This window comes from Barbatula barbatula (assembly GCF_947034865.1).
Source record: "Barbatula barbatula genome assembly, chromosome: 23".
Taxonomy (NCBI): Eukaryota; Metazoa; Chordata; class Actinopteri; order Cypriniformes; family Nemacheilidae; genus Barbatula; species Barbatula barbatula.
The window spans coordinates 11,696,332-11,714,394 of NC_136786.1; the positions used below are offsets into that span (position 1 = coordinate 11,696,332).

Below are 18,063 nucleotides of genomic sequence, written 5' to 3' on the forward strand. Positions count from 1 at the left end.
GGGTTTTGTAAAATAAATGACTATATCACTAGTATTAAGACTATATTTTTTAGCAAAAGTATCATTTCAAGTATTCCACCCAACACTGTAATTCAATGTTGCTCATTTTATTTACGAATTTCACTGTCAGTTTTCAGACAGATTATTATTACAGATGTGGGTGGAGATGGAAGTGCCTCGGGAAGTGCATGTCAGATTAATGTAGCCTTTGCATTTTCTGATTGGAAAAGGAAACTCATTTTGCGTGGTCCTATCGCATCTTCCTCTACTCTCATGTGCATAGATTAGACAGGAGATGAGCGCAGCCAAATTGCGCAGCACTTGGTATTGTCTGTATCATAATATGGCATGTGTTTTTACATATTTAAAATGGAAGGTGAAGGTTGTCTTGTGCCGTTTAAATTTATTGAACCACCCAAACAGTTGAATTTTGAAACCATTTATAAAGTTATTAATATATTTACTAATGTTGATTCAAAATATCTGACTGCATAGGAAAATACATCCACATATGGGAAGCAATGTGGGATTTGTTGTTTATTTGAATGTAGAAAGAAACAAACTTTCACAAAATAAAAATTTCAATTTGCCTCTCATTTTGTAGAAGGTTTTGATATTAGATTAAAATATTTCGTAAACTAAATACTAGTATTCTAGTAAACTCCAGTCTACATAATGAAATTATATACTTTTAATATATTCAGTCAAATACTTATACAGTAGGGTTTCAGATTTTTTTGTGTCACATACATTACATCTGCTGCATTAATGTAGTTGCAAATATAATAAAAATGAAATGAAAAAAATACTGTAGTTATTATAGTTATATTATAGAAAGTATTCTAGATGTTTTATGTAGCATGTTATATATATATACTGTATATAATTATAGTAAATTTTAGATTTCTTTCTTCGTTTTTTGTGTAAATGGACCTCGAATTGTATAATTTAGATTTAATAAATGCATGAAGAAATGCATCCCAGGACAATGCACAAACCACTGCGCATTAAACGTAAGAACCTTGAAACATGAAGTAGACCTTGAATGAAATAGCTGTGCTTAACACTAAGCTTTTCTATTCAAAGTACAGCCTTTGTTAATCTGTCATCTTCTGATTTCATTTTTATGCCCTCCCCATAACCTTGGAGCGCATTCGCATGGCCTTGCAAATACAAGAGTGAATCTTTGTAATGAGTCGTGCTCTTGACTTCACAGAAGACGCCGGCATGGCAGTCCATTGATTTATAAGAAGCCAGTGGGCAAGAAAATGTTTTCTGAAGCTGCAGAAGGCCACAGGGTCTCCCATTAGTCCCATGACCTTTGATAGAGGGAGCATAGACGAAAGAAGATAGGAGCAGAAGATCTTATGCTCTGAAGTCTGGTCTTTTGGTTTGATGGACGCAGCTGCAGGAACGAGGCCTTCATACTCGCCTCCTTTGTTTCAGGCAGTCTGTCTATCACGCGGTGCACCTTTTTACGACTCTTTAGTTTTACTGTCTACAATCTAATTAGCTCCATCCTAATCATGTGTTAAATTGCATTACCTGGTGTTTAGTATCTGTTTGCCATGTTGTAAAAGCGTGTGAGGTTGCCCGTAAACTCAAATCGCAATGAATTTGATGACTTTCCCTCCTTTTAAAGAGCTTCTGCTACAGGAGTTGCCGGTCTGCAGGGAGTAATGCAACCGGCTGAGTTGGCATATAACCGTGAGTCGTGCACAGGGAATTCTGGGATGCAATCATGTTGTACTTGTGTTCTTGTGTGTATTAGTGTTTTTTGTCTTCAGATGGAGAATAAGAAAATGAAGGTTTAAAACTGTAAATACTCCCAAATGTCAATTACAGTTTGTATAATTACGTAATTTTGTATTGTTGTTTCCTCGCGTCTCTAAGGCTAGTATGTATTTCCCAGTTGCTTTGCAACTATTGTAAAAATTATGAAAGACACTACAGAAATAAGTTTGAATTGAATAAACTCAATTTTATTGAATAAAATGAAATCGCTCAGACAGTACTATTTATATATTTTATATGACCACCTATGGTCACTCTTCAAAACTTTTTTAAAGTAAATCACTTCATTGTTTCACAATTTCTTGTACTCTGTCAGTTATAGGACACACATACACATCCCTTTCATTGTGTCCCAAGGAAATACACTGACATTTCTTTAATTCACTCAGCATGCTGCTGTTAACGTTATTGGATTACGTATAAAATCTCATTATTTGCACACCTTCCCTTATGCAGTCAGCGCCTCTGACATCATTGGTGAGGATTGCATTACTGAAATAACTGCCCTGTTCTCTCAAACACTATCTGAATGCTCTGCGAAGCGCATACCTTCCTTAAATTAATTGTCCAATCAGACTCATGTTATGCAATCTTTGTCCAAAGTGTCAGTATGTAAGCTACATCACATCTCATGAACAGTAACCCCCTCTCGTGCAAACAATCCAGCATGTTTATTGTAAACAAATCTCATCCCCTGATTGTGGCGCACGTTCCCTTGACAACACGGTCAAGTTTCCAACACTTTTTGGATGGAGGGGGGAGCGATCTGCTGCAGGGTTTTTTACAACAGCGGCGAGCACCGTGTTCGGTGGGAAAGGCAGATGGTGAGAGGGATTTGAGAAATGGGGATCCTTGCACGCCATCAGGGATGGGCCCTGCTCATTACACCATTCACTTGAGCGTTTTATTATCACATCCCCTTTGGATATGGAGTGGTTAAAGTCTCCTCTGAGGCAGATATGGGGGGTGCGGAAGGTAGGGGAGGCGGGGGGTGGCGTGGAGGGACTGAGGGGTGTAAAACGCTGTCTGACTGCAAACATTCTCCAGTTACAGGATTTGGTTGTTACATGCATACACATAGACCTTTTGTGCTCTACGTAGTCTTTGAGGGGGGAAGTGTAAAATTGAAATAAAAGATTGCATTCGAAAATATTAATATAAAATATAAATTAGGGCTACATGATATTGAAGTAAAAATGTATATGCGACCAGGGTGATTATGTTATGCGATGATGCTTAAAATGTATAAAATCAATTTATCGGATAGTTCAGCCAAAAATGTTGTCATCTGCTCACCCTCGTGTTTTTACAAACCTCTATAAATGTATTTTTTGTGCTGAACGCAGATGAAGATATTTTAGTGAAAGTTTGTAACTAAGCCATTTTGGTCACCGTTGACTCCCATAGTAGGACAAAAGACTACTATGCGACTCAATGGTGACCCAAAATAATAATACTCTTTCAGATTAGTCATTTATGCACGGTTACATTGTTTCATTTAGGAAGCGCTTTTATCCAAACACGTTTTTCCTTACGTCATCCGTTTTAGTTAGCAACAATGTCAGCCGTCTATTTAGGCAGCTTCCTTGGATTCAGAGCAGAGCCAATACATCACATTACTTCTCAAGGCCTTAACCAAACACTGAATAGCCTTCAGTAAAATGTGGAGGTTGCAATCTTGCTGGTCAGTGTATTATTTATGCAAACGACAGGAAGCGATTACATACCCGCATTAAACCTAACACTTTCCTGACTGTTGAGCTTATTCTATAAAGGTCTTTTCCACTAGGTATGCAGTGACATGACAGCTAACTGCCGATAAGAAAACCTCCATTTGCATTCGCTATCTTCGCAACAGGCCAGCTTGCCTCTCTTTTTGCTTCTTCGGGCCTGAGTTTCAGTATGAGGAAATCTATGGTTGGTTAGGAAAATCAGGGAAAGCCCACCACATCTCTCTTATAGGCTGATCCTAGTGTCCGCCCACAATTTTCCATTATGCCTTGGGTTACCTGTGTGGAGCAGATTATAGTGTTTGCGTGTGAGGTAGAGGTGATAAGAGATGCTCCAGGCTGAAAGGAAGGGAATCCTGTTCCATGGTGGCATCCCTCTACTGTTCTTTGTGATGTCAGTGGAACGCTTTTCCCCCATAATTCCTTGTTCCTACTGCAGCATCTCTACTGTAAACCACATTTAAGACACAACATCACTGGACGTCCATTGTTTGGACACAAAGCCACTGAGACATTTCTCAAAATATCTTCTTTTGTAATCCACAGAAGAAAGAGTCATGTACAGGTTTTGTAGATCACGAGTGTGAATAAGTGATGACAGAAATTCTCTTCTGTTATGTATGATCTGTGGATTGTGGCGGTTCCAGCCTGGCTCGCTCAGATGTGAATGTATGCGGTTTCCCGCAGCCATCTTTCCCATGTGGTTTGTGTTTTGACATGGGAGGTGCCATATACGGTGTCTGAATGACGAACAGATAAAGCAGCCCTCTCCGGCCCTAATGACGCATGACACACTGCTGCATTTTGAGTCCTAATTTATGGCTTCCCATGTCAACCGAGACCTTCTCTCCAGGGAGTTTAAGGCAATTATTGACCTTGCATTCTGGACGTGTTCCATGAGAAGGCAAAATCTGGAATTTTGATTATTCTGAACCTGTGTGAATGCAGATGCTTGTTTTAAACAGAGTGCAATACATTGATTGACAGGCAGGTGTGGTTTAAAGCTTTAGAGATGATTTTAATTAAAAAAAATAAAATCTGACTATCTATTCATTTGAAACTGTTCATTCGCCATCGTGTAGATTCACGCATTTTGTAGCAGTATAATGCAACGCGACTTAGATTGCATTCAAGCAAGGTATACTTTTATTTATCGATATGTGTGTACTCGCCGAAACCGCTACCTTTGTGTTGCTAATGCATTGCTTTACCAGTTGAGCACATTGTGTAACTTGTAGTAAAGGCCTGTTTGCATCAGTGTTTGATATTATCAGTTTAATAGAGTTTTTGTATCATTGCCATGATGCATCTCACTTCAGGTGTCTTCATGTTATCCTCATACATGTTTTTCAACATATGATATGTACTTCCAGTAATTCTAGACCAAGGGAAATCGCACACTTAAACACTAGACATACATTACTGTTGAAATCTTTAGGGTTACTTTTTAATATTTTCTCCATATATTAAAATGATAGTCATGCAAACAAGACAGTTTCAACGGACGCGCGCACCTGACCTCCAGTTAACTTCCGCTTTGTGTTTGGCTGACTATATTTAATGTGACTTATGTTCATATTTTTTTTATTATTATTTTATTGTATAATAATTGTAATAAATAAAAGATTTGTTGAATGGGTTCTGCAGTTTGGTCGCATTTAAACCAAACGAATGGGTTATTGACATCTAGCGGTTGAGCTTTGGCTAAATTCAAAATATTGGAGTGAGAAGTTTATCCAAGTAACGGTTCTTCTCGGTTTCCTTTTATTGTTATCAGAAAAATCTACAGGCACTCTTTATTCTTTGTGAATGTACCGGAAGTTAAATTGGGCTCATAAAAAAAGTGTTTAAGATGAAACTGTCTATATGTATTGGCTATATTTACATTATAGACAGATTTGCATGTTATCAACTTGAAATTTCATATAGATGTGAATTTTAAACAATATTTTTGAAGTTCCCATCTATGCTTTGCTTCTATGGACTGCTTTCTTTTTTTCATCATTCAGTCATTCATTTCAGTCATCTTTTTTCAAAAATGTAAACAATTGTAGTTTTGTTTGTGTCAGTTTTTTTTATATAGCTGCTATACTGTACTATACGTAAAATAATACTGAACAAAAGTAGTTTTGTAATGAAAGAAACAGTTTTGACTGCATTATGACACTCGTCTACAAAACTTATTAAGTATATGCCTTTAGAATAAAAGATGTGTATAGTCAAATAGAAAAAAACTATTTGTCTCAAGTGGCGCTAAACTAAATGTAATTGTGGAAATATAAATCATTTGAGGACTTTCCCATCTTTGGTTATGCAATAAAATCTTTCAAATTTAATGTTAAAAAGTGCAGTTGCTCTCACCCGAGCCAAGAATCTATCAACATAATAAAACAATTTACCTCTCACCTAATGCTTGTTTAGTCACCTGTCTGATTAGATAATCCAGAATACACAATTGGGCTTTAGAGCATATGTTTATGTAAAGCGCAGAGGTGAAAAGAGCAAATGGGGCTTTTTATTCTATCCTTTTCCCCCTAAAAAGGGAGTAGGTTTAGCCCTCCAAGTCCTGAACACATTTAACGCTTCCACACTGCGTGGAGCGCGCCTGACGTTTTTACAATTAGCAAGGAGCCCAGCAGACGCGAGTTCAGAACGTGTTGATGAGCGACAATAAATTACGTGCAAATGTGTGGAGTGTTTATCACTCGCCGTTTTCACCACAGACCATTATCGCTTCAATGACAAACAGAGTCGAGACTCGAAGAAAGAGAGAGGCTCTCTTTGTTCTTCTGTTGGGCTGTTTCCAGATTTGGCTTCCTTTCAGTTCACGAGTTGGAATATGAAATAAAATGGCTATGACAGGAAGAGGAAATGACTTGATTGCAATTCAAAGAAATAAAGCAGATTTTGTTGGGCATGGACAGAAAATGTTGTGGGTGTTCTGTTTATCACGTCCTTCTTTTACTCCATATGTGGCTTCTATGGAAGCTTTTTTTATGGCATAAATCATGCTGAAAAATATAGTTTATAGTTTAAAACTGCATTTCTTTAAATTGCGTAAATTCGTTTTAATTCCCTGAATTTATTTTAATCTAAAATTTTTACAAATCTTTAAATCTAAAATGAATTCTCCATCAAGCTCTATGGTCTGAAGCGAGTGTGTTTACACATCTCTGAAGGTTCTTCAGATGTTTCGGAAACCGCCTGTGAGCTGGATTTGATAAGTGGCTGAAATTCCACATCTCCCTCCTATTGGTTTCTTCTTTATGTGTGATTTCACAGCTCATTGAGCCGAAGGCTCTGGTATGTCCTGCTTCCAGAGTGGCTCATTTGGAGCGGCGCTCATCTGCTCCTCATCTGATATCCGGCCTGTTCAGACTTTATGGATGTGAAATATAGGTGCTGTAGGCCTCTCCTCTCAGGGCGCTTCGGGTGCAGTACGGCAGCTTTCCAAACGAGAGACAGGAATGTTACTGCGAGTTGTCTCCAGAGCTTTGATGTTGGGTGAACGGTGGGCTTTCTGTGAGATTCTCTTTTTACCGGCCTCTCACGTTACTGCGCCGCTTTGGAAGGGCAGTTGCAGTGTGGATTTATAGGGCCCTTTAAAAAATGAGAACAACAACTTTTCCCAGTGTACAATTACCTGCAGTCATACAGCAGATCTTTCAAACTGTAGTGTTTATTCACAGTGTAGTTTTTGCTTTTGTTTTGTTACTCTGTTGTAAGTTATAGCCTGCACATTTGCAGCCTCCAATTTCAATCTTTAGATGTTTACTTTAATTTAGCATGTATTTTTTTATTAAATTAAAATCTTTTTAGTCTTTAACTTTATTTTTTTATTTCAGTATTGACCGTCTTTAGCTAAACATTTATTTACTTAATTTCAGTTGTCAGTCTGTAAGTAAAATTTCTTATTTATCTTTTACACATAATTAGAAACAAATGTATAGTATAATGCAATGTCGCTTTGGATAAAAGTGTCTGCCAAATTCGTAAATAAAAATTGATATCGTTAGGCATTAACTTCTATTTTAGACTTTATTTTAAATTGCTTATTTTCAATATTCAGGTATTTTTAAAAATATTTATTCATACATTTTTTTAACTAAGTTTTAATCTTCAGTCATTAACTTGATTTTTTCGTTTATAATTTTGTTTACTAATTTGCGATCTTTTATCTTAAACGTAAATTTTTGATTAAAGAAATATAAAATTTCATTGTTCAGCGTCTTTAATTTCCCTTTGGATAATTTTTTACTTTTAGTTAACTACTACTAGCCTATGACGAGGCTCGCACACTATTCTCTATGCCAAGTTTTCTGAAGTCTTACTGCCATTCACTGATCTCTACATTCATCCTAGTTCTCCTTGATCAATTTTTATTTGATTTGAAGAGAAGTTGGCAATTATTCAGGCCCTCTTAAAAGAAAGATTTGAATCCACAGAATGAAAAATCCTACAGGACTGTAACAACATGAGAAAGAGTTAATGGCACAATTTTTAATGATCCGTTCCCATTCCTAAACCGGTGTTTTTCTCCATTTCCCTTCCACACAAGCTAGAAGACTTGTTTAGTCTAGGATTAGATACGTCACAGCCTCACTGTCCATAAATTTTCATTCTTCTTTTCGGCTCTGATCCTATGGCATTAGCGGTCTGATGAGAAAGCTACGCTGGCCCTTTTGATGTCAACAGCCTATGAAGTTGTGTAATAAATAAAACAAAGACCAGGACTTGTGTTTCCATTTTCTCACACGAGTTGGAGGCTCAGAAACCCATCTGTTGGACTGTCTATGGAGAAAGCCCACTGGTATTAGAGGGTGAGGCAGAGAGAAAGTGTGTACACCTGCAGAGTGTTTGATTGCGTTTCAGATTGTGCTCTTGTTTATAGTGCTGCCAAAGACGCAGTGAGTGGTTCCTCATCGTCACTGCTTAATGGAGGGCTAAATGGCCTGTGTCTGCAGCAGCATGTTGCATAAAGATGAGGTGGCAGAAAAAACAAATGATGATATGGCGATCAAAGGCCAGCAGGAGGCCGGGGCTGATGCTCTTGGACTGGACTGTGGATGAGCTTCGGTGGGAAGCTGTGTTGGACCATGAGAAGAAATCGCCGGTTGACCAGATGAGCTTTATTTCCCACCAGTAAAAACAAGAGATGATCAGGTCTAATAACGTAGGATGCTACGCCCAAATGTTCCTTCTTCCATTACAAAGGAATGATGGTATAATTTCCCTTCGCTTCTTAAAATCAAAGACAATATGCGGTTTAAAATAATAGTTGAGCCAAAAATGTAAATTCTCACCCTCCTGTTATTTCAAATCCATTCGATGTCCTTCTTTCAACACATTTATTTTTTATATTTTATTGTTTCATATAGTGAGAGTGAATGGTGATAGGGAGATGCCAGTCTCCAAAAATGATCATAGACATAAATCATATAATGTGTCAGATTTACAAACATCAGCTCTATTTTTCTGACACATTTAAAGGGACAGTTCACCCAAAAATCAAACATCTGTCACCATTTACTCACCCTCTTGTTATTTTAAACCTGTATGACTTTTTGTCTTGTGCAGAAAACAAAAGAGGATATTTTGAAGAATGTTGGTAACCACACAATACTGGACTCCATTGACTTCCAGCGTATGGACACAACCCCACATTTCTCAAAATATATTTTTTTTGTGTTTCACAGAAGATAGAGTCAAAAACAAGTTTGAAGTAATAAATGAAGACAGAATTTTTATTTTGGGCTGAACTATCCCTTTACCATAGTGGCATTATTGCATATGTAAACTGAAGTTTATTTAGCATAGACTGAAATTGTGCCATTCATATTACAGTACATTCAGCCCTAATAAATGATTTGCTTAATTCCTCGTGAGTCAGCTGCCAAAACACAGCAGATAGCCCGTGCAAATAAATTCAGTGGGCTCAATTCATTCTTTGTGAATTGCCCCTCAATGTTGCTACAGGGACCCACTAAAAGGAGAGTGTTAGTTAAAGCCTTCTATCTGCTCTCTGTGAGTGATAGGCTGTCAGTTCCCCTCCACTTCAGCTCGGAGGCTTCCATGTTATCCTTGTTGGATGCCCCCCCTGTGAGAGCCAGGTCGATAGAGGTGCTTGGCCTGTCGATCCATCAACCCCCTCCCGCTCTGCAAATTGGTCTCGGAGGCATGGAGCTTGTCTCTTGGGGAAAGAGCCACTGTTTAGCCAAGGCAGTCAAGGAAATGAAAATGCAATCAGGCAAACCATTAAAAGAGCTTAGAAAAATGACTCCTCACTGTCCTTTGACAAAATCCTCCGTCCATCTTTCTCCTGTGCTTTTTAACCCGCGCAGAGATATTTAGCCTTGACACATTCCACAATCGTTTTTCCGCTTTCGTTTGAATCCAGCAGCGAGCTGATGAATGCGAGTCACAAAGTAGCTCTCGTCCAGATTTATCAATACAGCCGGCTAATGCTCGTGCATAGCGGTGGCGTATTATCTAAAGTGTGGGGGGGTGGTCTCATCCAGGGTCCTCTTCTCATCTGATGTTTTCCACGTCAGAGATTGAGCACTTCCAGGTCAGGGGTGTAGACTAAACATATTTCACCTCTGTTGATATCAGCTCATCTTGCTTCGATGGGCCCGCTGTATCTCATTAGGAAAAAAATTATGTAATTGACTGTTGTTAGATAGATAGATAGTCGGGTATATCTGCTGTTTGGTGATGGGCCGCCGGGTGTTTATCGCCAGCACGTCGCCTGCGGCTGATTCATTGAAACGCAAAAGCAGATGTATGCTGCTTATTTACTCAAAGACTGTAATGGCGTACACGCACAACACCGGTAATCGCTCTTGTGATTGCAATTTATTGGCCACAGGAGAGGATGAATTATAGGCTTTGTAACGTAGACGCATCTGCATCAGATTCATCAAGAGCACAAGCTGCACGCCGATGTCTCAGACCTTATTTATAGATCCGCATGCATAGATGCTTAAGATGTAACTTGGTCTGTGCGTAAATGTCAACCGTAAGATAATAAAATGAAGTTATCGTCAAAGGTTTTCACCACAGGAGGTCAGTTGTTAATATTTGGTTTATAAACCCATGTGAAGGGTATTAAAGTTTTTAAAGCACTTTTTGTCCACCACGAGGTAAGAGAATTGTCACATCCATAATGGTCCATATTCCTTATAAATGGGTACATGAACATTAAAATATAATAACTAAATTATGTTCTATAAATGGACATCTCTTCTCCATTTGTTGGTTATTGTTGCTTCTAGTTTGCAAATTTGAATTCACAGAAATGATCAAAGTATGTTCTCTCAAAAACGTGCGTGCTTTATTGTCACATCCATAACGCATGAATTCTTTCCTCTTTTGAAACGGACAACTTGTGCTTAGACTGATATTTTTCTAATATCTAATTTAATGTTATATATACAGTATTTTATACTTTTGTACTTTTATATTCCTCCATATAAGACACTTTTATTCCTAGTGACTTGAAAACATTCCCAGAGTCCATCATAAATTTGTACTGTAAGCACTGTGTTCTCTTACATTATTCCTTTTTATAATATGCATAGTTGTTTCATCAACTTTATTCACTTGTTTATTTTTGTATTTTGGATACCTACATGTATTTGTATGTAATTTCTGTCACAGCCATTTGGCCACCGAACAAATGTAGATTTGAAAAAGGTTGGAAATTATGTTTCTTCTTGAGGAGAAGAACAGAATTTCTATGATGCATGTGGTTGTTATCTGATAAAATTAAATTAAGTCCACAAGGCTAAACGTGACCATAGAGGAACCTGCATATGTTCCGTGAAGTAAATTAAATGCATGTTGAAGTCAACAAGCGGAGCATTAAGTTGTGCTAATGGTTGACTTCTACTGCATTCAGGAAGTCATTTCGCCGCGGCGTCTTTCATTGCAGTCCTGAGAACTGTACATTACCAGAGAAAGTCAAAATACCTTTCAATTATCGTCCGGAATTTTCAACAATTTCTTGGCTGAAAAATGTGCTCCTTATTGTTCCTTGCACACGCTTGTCATCAATCACCACAACAAATTAAATTTAAACCTGATTTATAACCAGACCGAACGTCCCTGGGAATTTACATGCATATGCTGCCAGGCTATAAGCCGTACAATATGTTCCATTATAGATAAGAGCTCATTTTTCCAGAGATTTCACAACTTGATAAGGCATTCCACACATAAAAACCTCAGAGTGCTCATTAAATGGACGATTATTTGTGGTGTTTAGTTCAACGTGTAGGCAGAATGATGTCACTCTTCACTATTGCAGTGAACTATGTCACTTTTTGCAGTTGTTTGACTCCCATTCCATCATATTTTTTAAATGATGTTAAGATGGAAGACATGGTACAAATGTGCTAACGTGCCTTAGTGTAATGGACCACACTAATATCCTTTACTTTGGCCAGTATACCTCCACTTATCCTCGCATTAGTTTTTCAGTTTTCAATAGTCATGTTTTTTAACTGTGCGTTCCAAGTAATATCAAACTGCAGTTGGGTTGTTTTGATTAAGTAATAATAACTCAGCTAACTGACAAAATACGACACAATAAAAACATGATGGGCCCTATTTTCACGACCTAAGCGTATGGTTTAAAGCGCACTGCGCAAGTGCTCTCAGGGCGTTTCTGAATCCACTTTTGCTAGCCATGAAAACCGTCGGCGAACCTGGGCACATGGTCTAAACGGGTGGTCCCGATTCTCTTAATGAGTAAGGTTTTTTTGGGGGGGGGGTAACGTGCAACAAACCAATCAGAGTGTCATTTCCAATTGAGCTTGTGCCATGGCGGATTCGCTATTTACACAACGAAATTTGGAAGAGCAGACACTTCTCCAGAAAGGAATCACGTCTGCTCGTGCGAGAGGTTAAAGCAAGCATCTACAGGACAAGCCGTATTTTTATCTTGATGCCCACAATAATAATCTTGTACATTGTAATTCTTTTTTATAAATATTTTGCATTATTGTGTGCTTCTGTGCGTCCCTCTGTGTGTAATGAGCAGAATATACGAGCGCTGTGCACCCGCCTATAAGCGCATATTCCTAACACGCTCTTTAAATAGCTACAAAAATAATGCGCCATTTACTTTAGACTTTAGACCAGGTTGATGCAAATTAACTCTTCAGAGACAGCAAAACAGGCTGGAAAGAAACCTGTAGGCTCGTTTTAGTGAGTTTAGTATCCTTAAAGTATTCAAATTATTGAAGGGACAGTTCACACAAAAGTAAAAATAATTTCATCATGTATTCGTAAAATCATTTACTCACCCTGACGTCATTTCAAACCTGTAGGATTTGATTTCTTCTGCATAACGCAAAAGACGACATTTTAAATCATGTTGATAACCAAACAACATTGACTTCCGTTGTTTGGACACAAAACCATTCAAAATATCTCAAAATATCTTCCTTTATGTTCCAAAATGGTTTCGATCGACTATTGAAATAAAACAATTATGACAGAATTGTTATTTAGGGGTGGACTGTCCCTTTAAGTCACGCTTAACATTTATTGACAGTCACTGAATGAAATAACAAAAAAATACACTAAGTGTGGATTAAGTGGCCAAGTCATGTGATGGGTAACATTTGATGGATCTGTAATTGATTGTGATAGGTAACATTTACATTTAGTCATTTAGCAGACACTTTTATCCAACACAGAGTTGAGGGAGCACTAAGCGATATGTCATACAGGAGCAATAATACAATAGGGGCTAATACAAAGTTACTAGTTTCAACAAAAGCTAGGCCACTACCTGTTGAGAGAAAGAGCTAGTGTACATACACATTATTTTTTCATTTGTCTGTCAAGTTTTCACAGAAGAGATGGGTTTTAAGGAGTTTTTTTTGAAGGTTGTGAGGAATAATTTTTCACCAGGAAGGAGTTTTGCAGGAGAATGTGCGGGAAGGCAATTTACTGCCCTTATGAGAAGGCAAGACGCTGCTGGTTTGCTGAACGCAGGGTTCTTGATGGGGTGTAGGGGGGTGTGAAAGTATGCAGGTGCAGATCCAGTGATAGTCCTGTTGGCAACCATCAGTGATTTGAATCTAATACAGGCTTCAACTGGTAGCTAGTGGAGAGAGAAAAAAAGGGGTGTCACATAAGCCCCTTTGGACTGTTGGAAGACGAGGCGTGCTGCTGCGTTTTGAACCAGCTGGCGTGGTTTGATAGCCTTTAGTTAACCAACAAGAAGAGCTTTGCAGTAGGTTAACCTTGAGATCACCAAGGCCTGGACAAGAAATTGTGCCACATGCTCCGTGAGATAGGGTCTAACCTTTCGAATGTTGAATAAGGCATATCAGCATGATCGCGTTGTCTTTGCAATGTTCATCAAATATGACTCTAAGGTTCCTGGCTGTTTGGAAGGAGATGTCTTCTAGGCAGGCTGTTATGTGATCTGCTACAGTGGTATCGTCTGGATGAAACGAGATGTAGATCTGGGTGTCGTCAGCAAAACAGTGATTTGAGTAGCTGCATGCCCATATGATGGGTCCCATGGATGTTGTGTAGATGGAAAAAAGCTGTAGTAAAAGCACTGATCCCTGAGGGACCCCAGTGATCATGTGGTGAGCAGTGGACAGTGAGCCCCTCCATGACACCCTGAAGGATCTGCCGGAGAGGTATGATTTGAACCAGCGGAAGGGGGGAGCCTAAGATTCCTAGAGATGACAGGGTTGCTAGCAGTATCTGGTGATTGACAGTGTCAAAAGCTGCAGATAGGTCTAGCAGAATCAAGACCGAGGATTTAGATTCCGACTTGCCTTGCCACAGTGCTTCTGTGACCGATAGCAGTGCCGTCTCAGTGGAGTGGTTTGTTTTGAGCCGGACTGATTGTCATACAGTAGTTTGTTCTGGGATAGGTAGGAACTGTCCTTTCAAGAGTTTTAGCAATAAATGGGAAGAGAGAGACAGGTCTCTCTCTCTCTCTCTCTCTCATTTGATGGATCTCTGATCACTTGTTTGGTAAAGTGATAGATCTGTGATTGCGGTCATGTGATAGGTAACATTTAAACACACACACACATACAGAACAAGCTGATGTTATTTGATCCAGCCAAATACTGATTAATCTGGGCGAGGAATGCACACACATCTGTGTGTGAATGAGTGGGACTTTGGGTCTGGGGGTGGTTGGTTCAGTGGGAATATGCTGTCAACTGTGAGAAATATGTCATGGTTCCTGCATCCCATGTTGAACATCTGGTGCTCATTGGCAGGATGCTGTAGAGAGCATCAGCCCCGACAACCAGGTGCATCTGCCAATTCTCAACCCACTGCTGTCACTGTGAGGGTCTCCCCTAACCCCTCCAAAGCAAACTCTCTTTACCAGTGCTCGGTTTCTCTTTTTACCTCTCATGAGCCAAAACTTTCAGTCATTGTAACTTTATTTGGAGTTGCTGAAAGGGATTTAGAGACTGAGACAGAGAGCAGGAGTCGAAATGTCTACTATAATGTTCTGTCAGAATTCAGAATGCATGGTTATAAGGAGCTGTGTCTGTCTATAATCTCTGACTGCAGGCTTTAAAATATAAAAATGACATTTAAGGCCTGTTTTTTTTTCAAGAAAGGTTGTACAAAAGAATGACAGGATTAGAGTGACTGGAAATAGAATTCTCTCTCTCTCTCTCTCTCTCTCTCTCTCTCTATATATATATATATATATTTACAGTATTATGTAATATTTACACAGCAACAGTACGTATGTTTTGTTGCATATTGATGGTGTCCTTTCAAAACCTTGTATGTCCAAATTTGCTGTCCAAGCACTTTTAATACTTTTTATTGGTTAGATATTTGACAAACATAAACGGTGACTAATAATAATGATTTATGGCACAAAATAAAAATTGCGAAATATGGAGGCATGAAAACTTCAGAAGAACAGCAGCGGTATTGAAATGTTGCCATATTTGACCTCAAAATTCTTCAAAGGAACAAATTTACCAACACATATTTTGTATAAACATGGACCATTCTTTTGTTTAGAGAAAGTGACTGATAATGGAGCATCATCGTTTTGAAAAATTAAGTGGCCCTAATACCTATGAACTTGCATGGTAACTTGATGGGTACTTAGTATGTAACCACAGTTTAAGTATAGTATCTACAGCTGTACTATTTGTGGAACTACACACATGTAACAACCCACTAAATGCTAGTCTAAGTACAAATGTGTAACAGGAGATTAGTAACAACACTTCAGTAAGTGCACATGTGTAACAGGAATTATGTAACTACATTTTGTAACAACAATATATTCACCGAAGTTTGTACACTTCCTTTGTCTTCAATGTTGCAGTTACCAGTTTGGAATACAAGGACACTTTATGGAAATCATGATGATTTTACACATGACTAAAGGCATGACTAATGTTGAATGAATACTAAGGTTTCACCTTGTTATACCATTGTACTTACATGGTAACTCCTCGGGAACTGTCCACTCAATATAAAGTGTAAAGCAGTCACAACTTACTGTGTAATATGCAAAACATTTACCTCTGATTAACACTGTAACACCAGTGTACTTACATGGTGACTCCTCAGGAACTGTCCACTCAATATAAAGTATAAAACAGTCACCATGTCATTACACTGGTATAAAATTAGTCATCCCTTTCGTCATGTGTTAAATACATGGCATGCACGTAGGAATCATAATTGTTCCCCCTAAAGTGTCATTGTATTCCGAACAGGTAACTGCAACATTGAAGACGACTGAAGTGGACATACTTTTGTGAATATATTGTTGTTACAAAATGTATTCAGTGGGTTTTTACATGTGTGTAGTTACACAAGTAGTACAGCTTTCGAAACTATGTGGATACATACTAACATCTAGTTACCATGCAAGTTCACAGGTGTTAGGGCAACTTAATATTTAACAAAATTGCATTTGTGTGTTCTAGATTAAGTTTCATAATAGCGGGATAGGCTGTTTTATCATTTTATCTCAAGAATAGTGTCGAAACGGACTTTTTGTTAATGTTTTGCTGAAGTCTCCCACAACTGAATAGACTCAATGAATTTTCATAGGAAAACAGCATATCAGTTACACCTGAGTTATCAGTTATTATTTCAGCACACTTTGTCCATGCGGTTGATTTATTGCTAATTTTTTGCATATCCACCCATAACGTGGCTGTAGGGCGATGTATATCCAGCGCGCCGGCCGTAGGAAATGCATGCCTGAAAACGCTGACCTAATAACGTTAGATAAACAGAGACCTGGAGGGAGCCAAACAAAACAGAAAGAGCAGAGCACGTCCTGTCAGTCTCGGGTTTCTGATAGTAAGTGTTATTTAAAAAGCAGCTGAGGTGAGTTATGTTCTCTCGCTCAAAGCCATCTGTTTCCTTACCTCACACAGGCAGCCCTTAGTGGCTTGAAACAGCTGTCAGAACAAGGACTGGACCCAGTGGACGGACCAATCAAGGTAGAAAATGGATCATGTGACATGTATGTTCAGACGGAGCTGTAAGTACATACACCCCACCCGTCCGCACCTAACACCTCCATTTTAGAACCAATGGCATATGTAAATGACTCCCAGATGATGAGAAATCTGTTATGTCTCTATGACGTGTTATATAAATGACAGAAGTGTTCGGAGGCAGTGTAAACTGTTACGAGATCCTCGGGATGATTTCACGAAGTGGACATGATTTATGCTTCTTTCCTTTTAAATATTTACAAACTGTCATGTCGGGGGTCTTGAAATGCTTGCCATGTGTTGCCGCTCTCAGAATTAGCTCATGTTAAACCAATATATTGTCTCGATTTGTGCATAAAGCAGCATTTGTTATCAGGCGTTAGTTATTCTATAAAGGAAATGCTGAAAGAAATGATGAGCACATCACATCTGTCGTCTGTATTTACTTTTAAATGTATAGTCTGCGGGTAAATGAAGCAAATGTTTTCATGACTCAAAACCTACTTTTTGTAGTAAAACCTATCGCCTACTTAAAGACAAGCCCTAAAGAAAATTTCCCCCTCTTCCTGTTTCACAAGGAAGAGTGTCAACACATTTGTCCTTTAAATGTCAATGTCTGAAACCTGTCCACTCATTTCACTATACACACGTCCCGTACGTCCACTGAGCTTATCACTTGAGGCACACAAACAGATGTGAATTTTCCCTAAGTGGTCATCTCAGAATGTCCACGACAGAACGCTTTGCATGATCTTTATCCACTTCTAATCAGAGGGGTTGCTGTGGGAAATATGAATCTGTCATATCCGTGATGAGTAGGGTGCTGGAGAATGAAATAAGAGAATGGATAGACACGCCAAAGCGGAAATCACACCAACCCATTCAAGAATATTTTCATAGGAGGTGTGCCGTTGGAAAAGGTTAAAGAGATGTTTATTTACAGTGGCTTTAGCTCTTCAGTACAGCACAAAGCAAAGCGGAAAATCTGGACATTTCAACAGCCTTTATATGCTGCGCTGAAAAGGGCTGATAAGAGAGAAGTATATCAGTAAGAATCATTAAGA

The 18,063-nt window shown here is 38.6% G+C and overlaps 1 protein-coding gene across 4 annotated transcripts in view; it reads left to right on the top strand.

Moving 5' to 3' along the window:
• stau2 (staufen double-stranded RNA binding protein 2) overlaps positions 1-18,063 on the top strand; it is a 78,253-nt gene that overhangs the window by 57,758 nt on the left and 2,432 nt on the right. For all 4 annotated transcript variants that reach the window (XM_079447264.1, XM_079447265.1, XM_079447262.1 and 1 more), the window contains exon 14: positions 16,937-17,043. In XM_079447264.1, the coding sequence (XP_079303390.1) occupies positions 16,937-17,043 (107 nt within the window). The remainder of the gene's footprint in view (positions 1-16,936; positions 17,044-18,063) is intronic.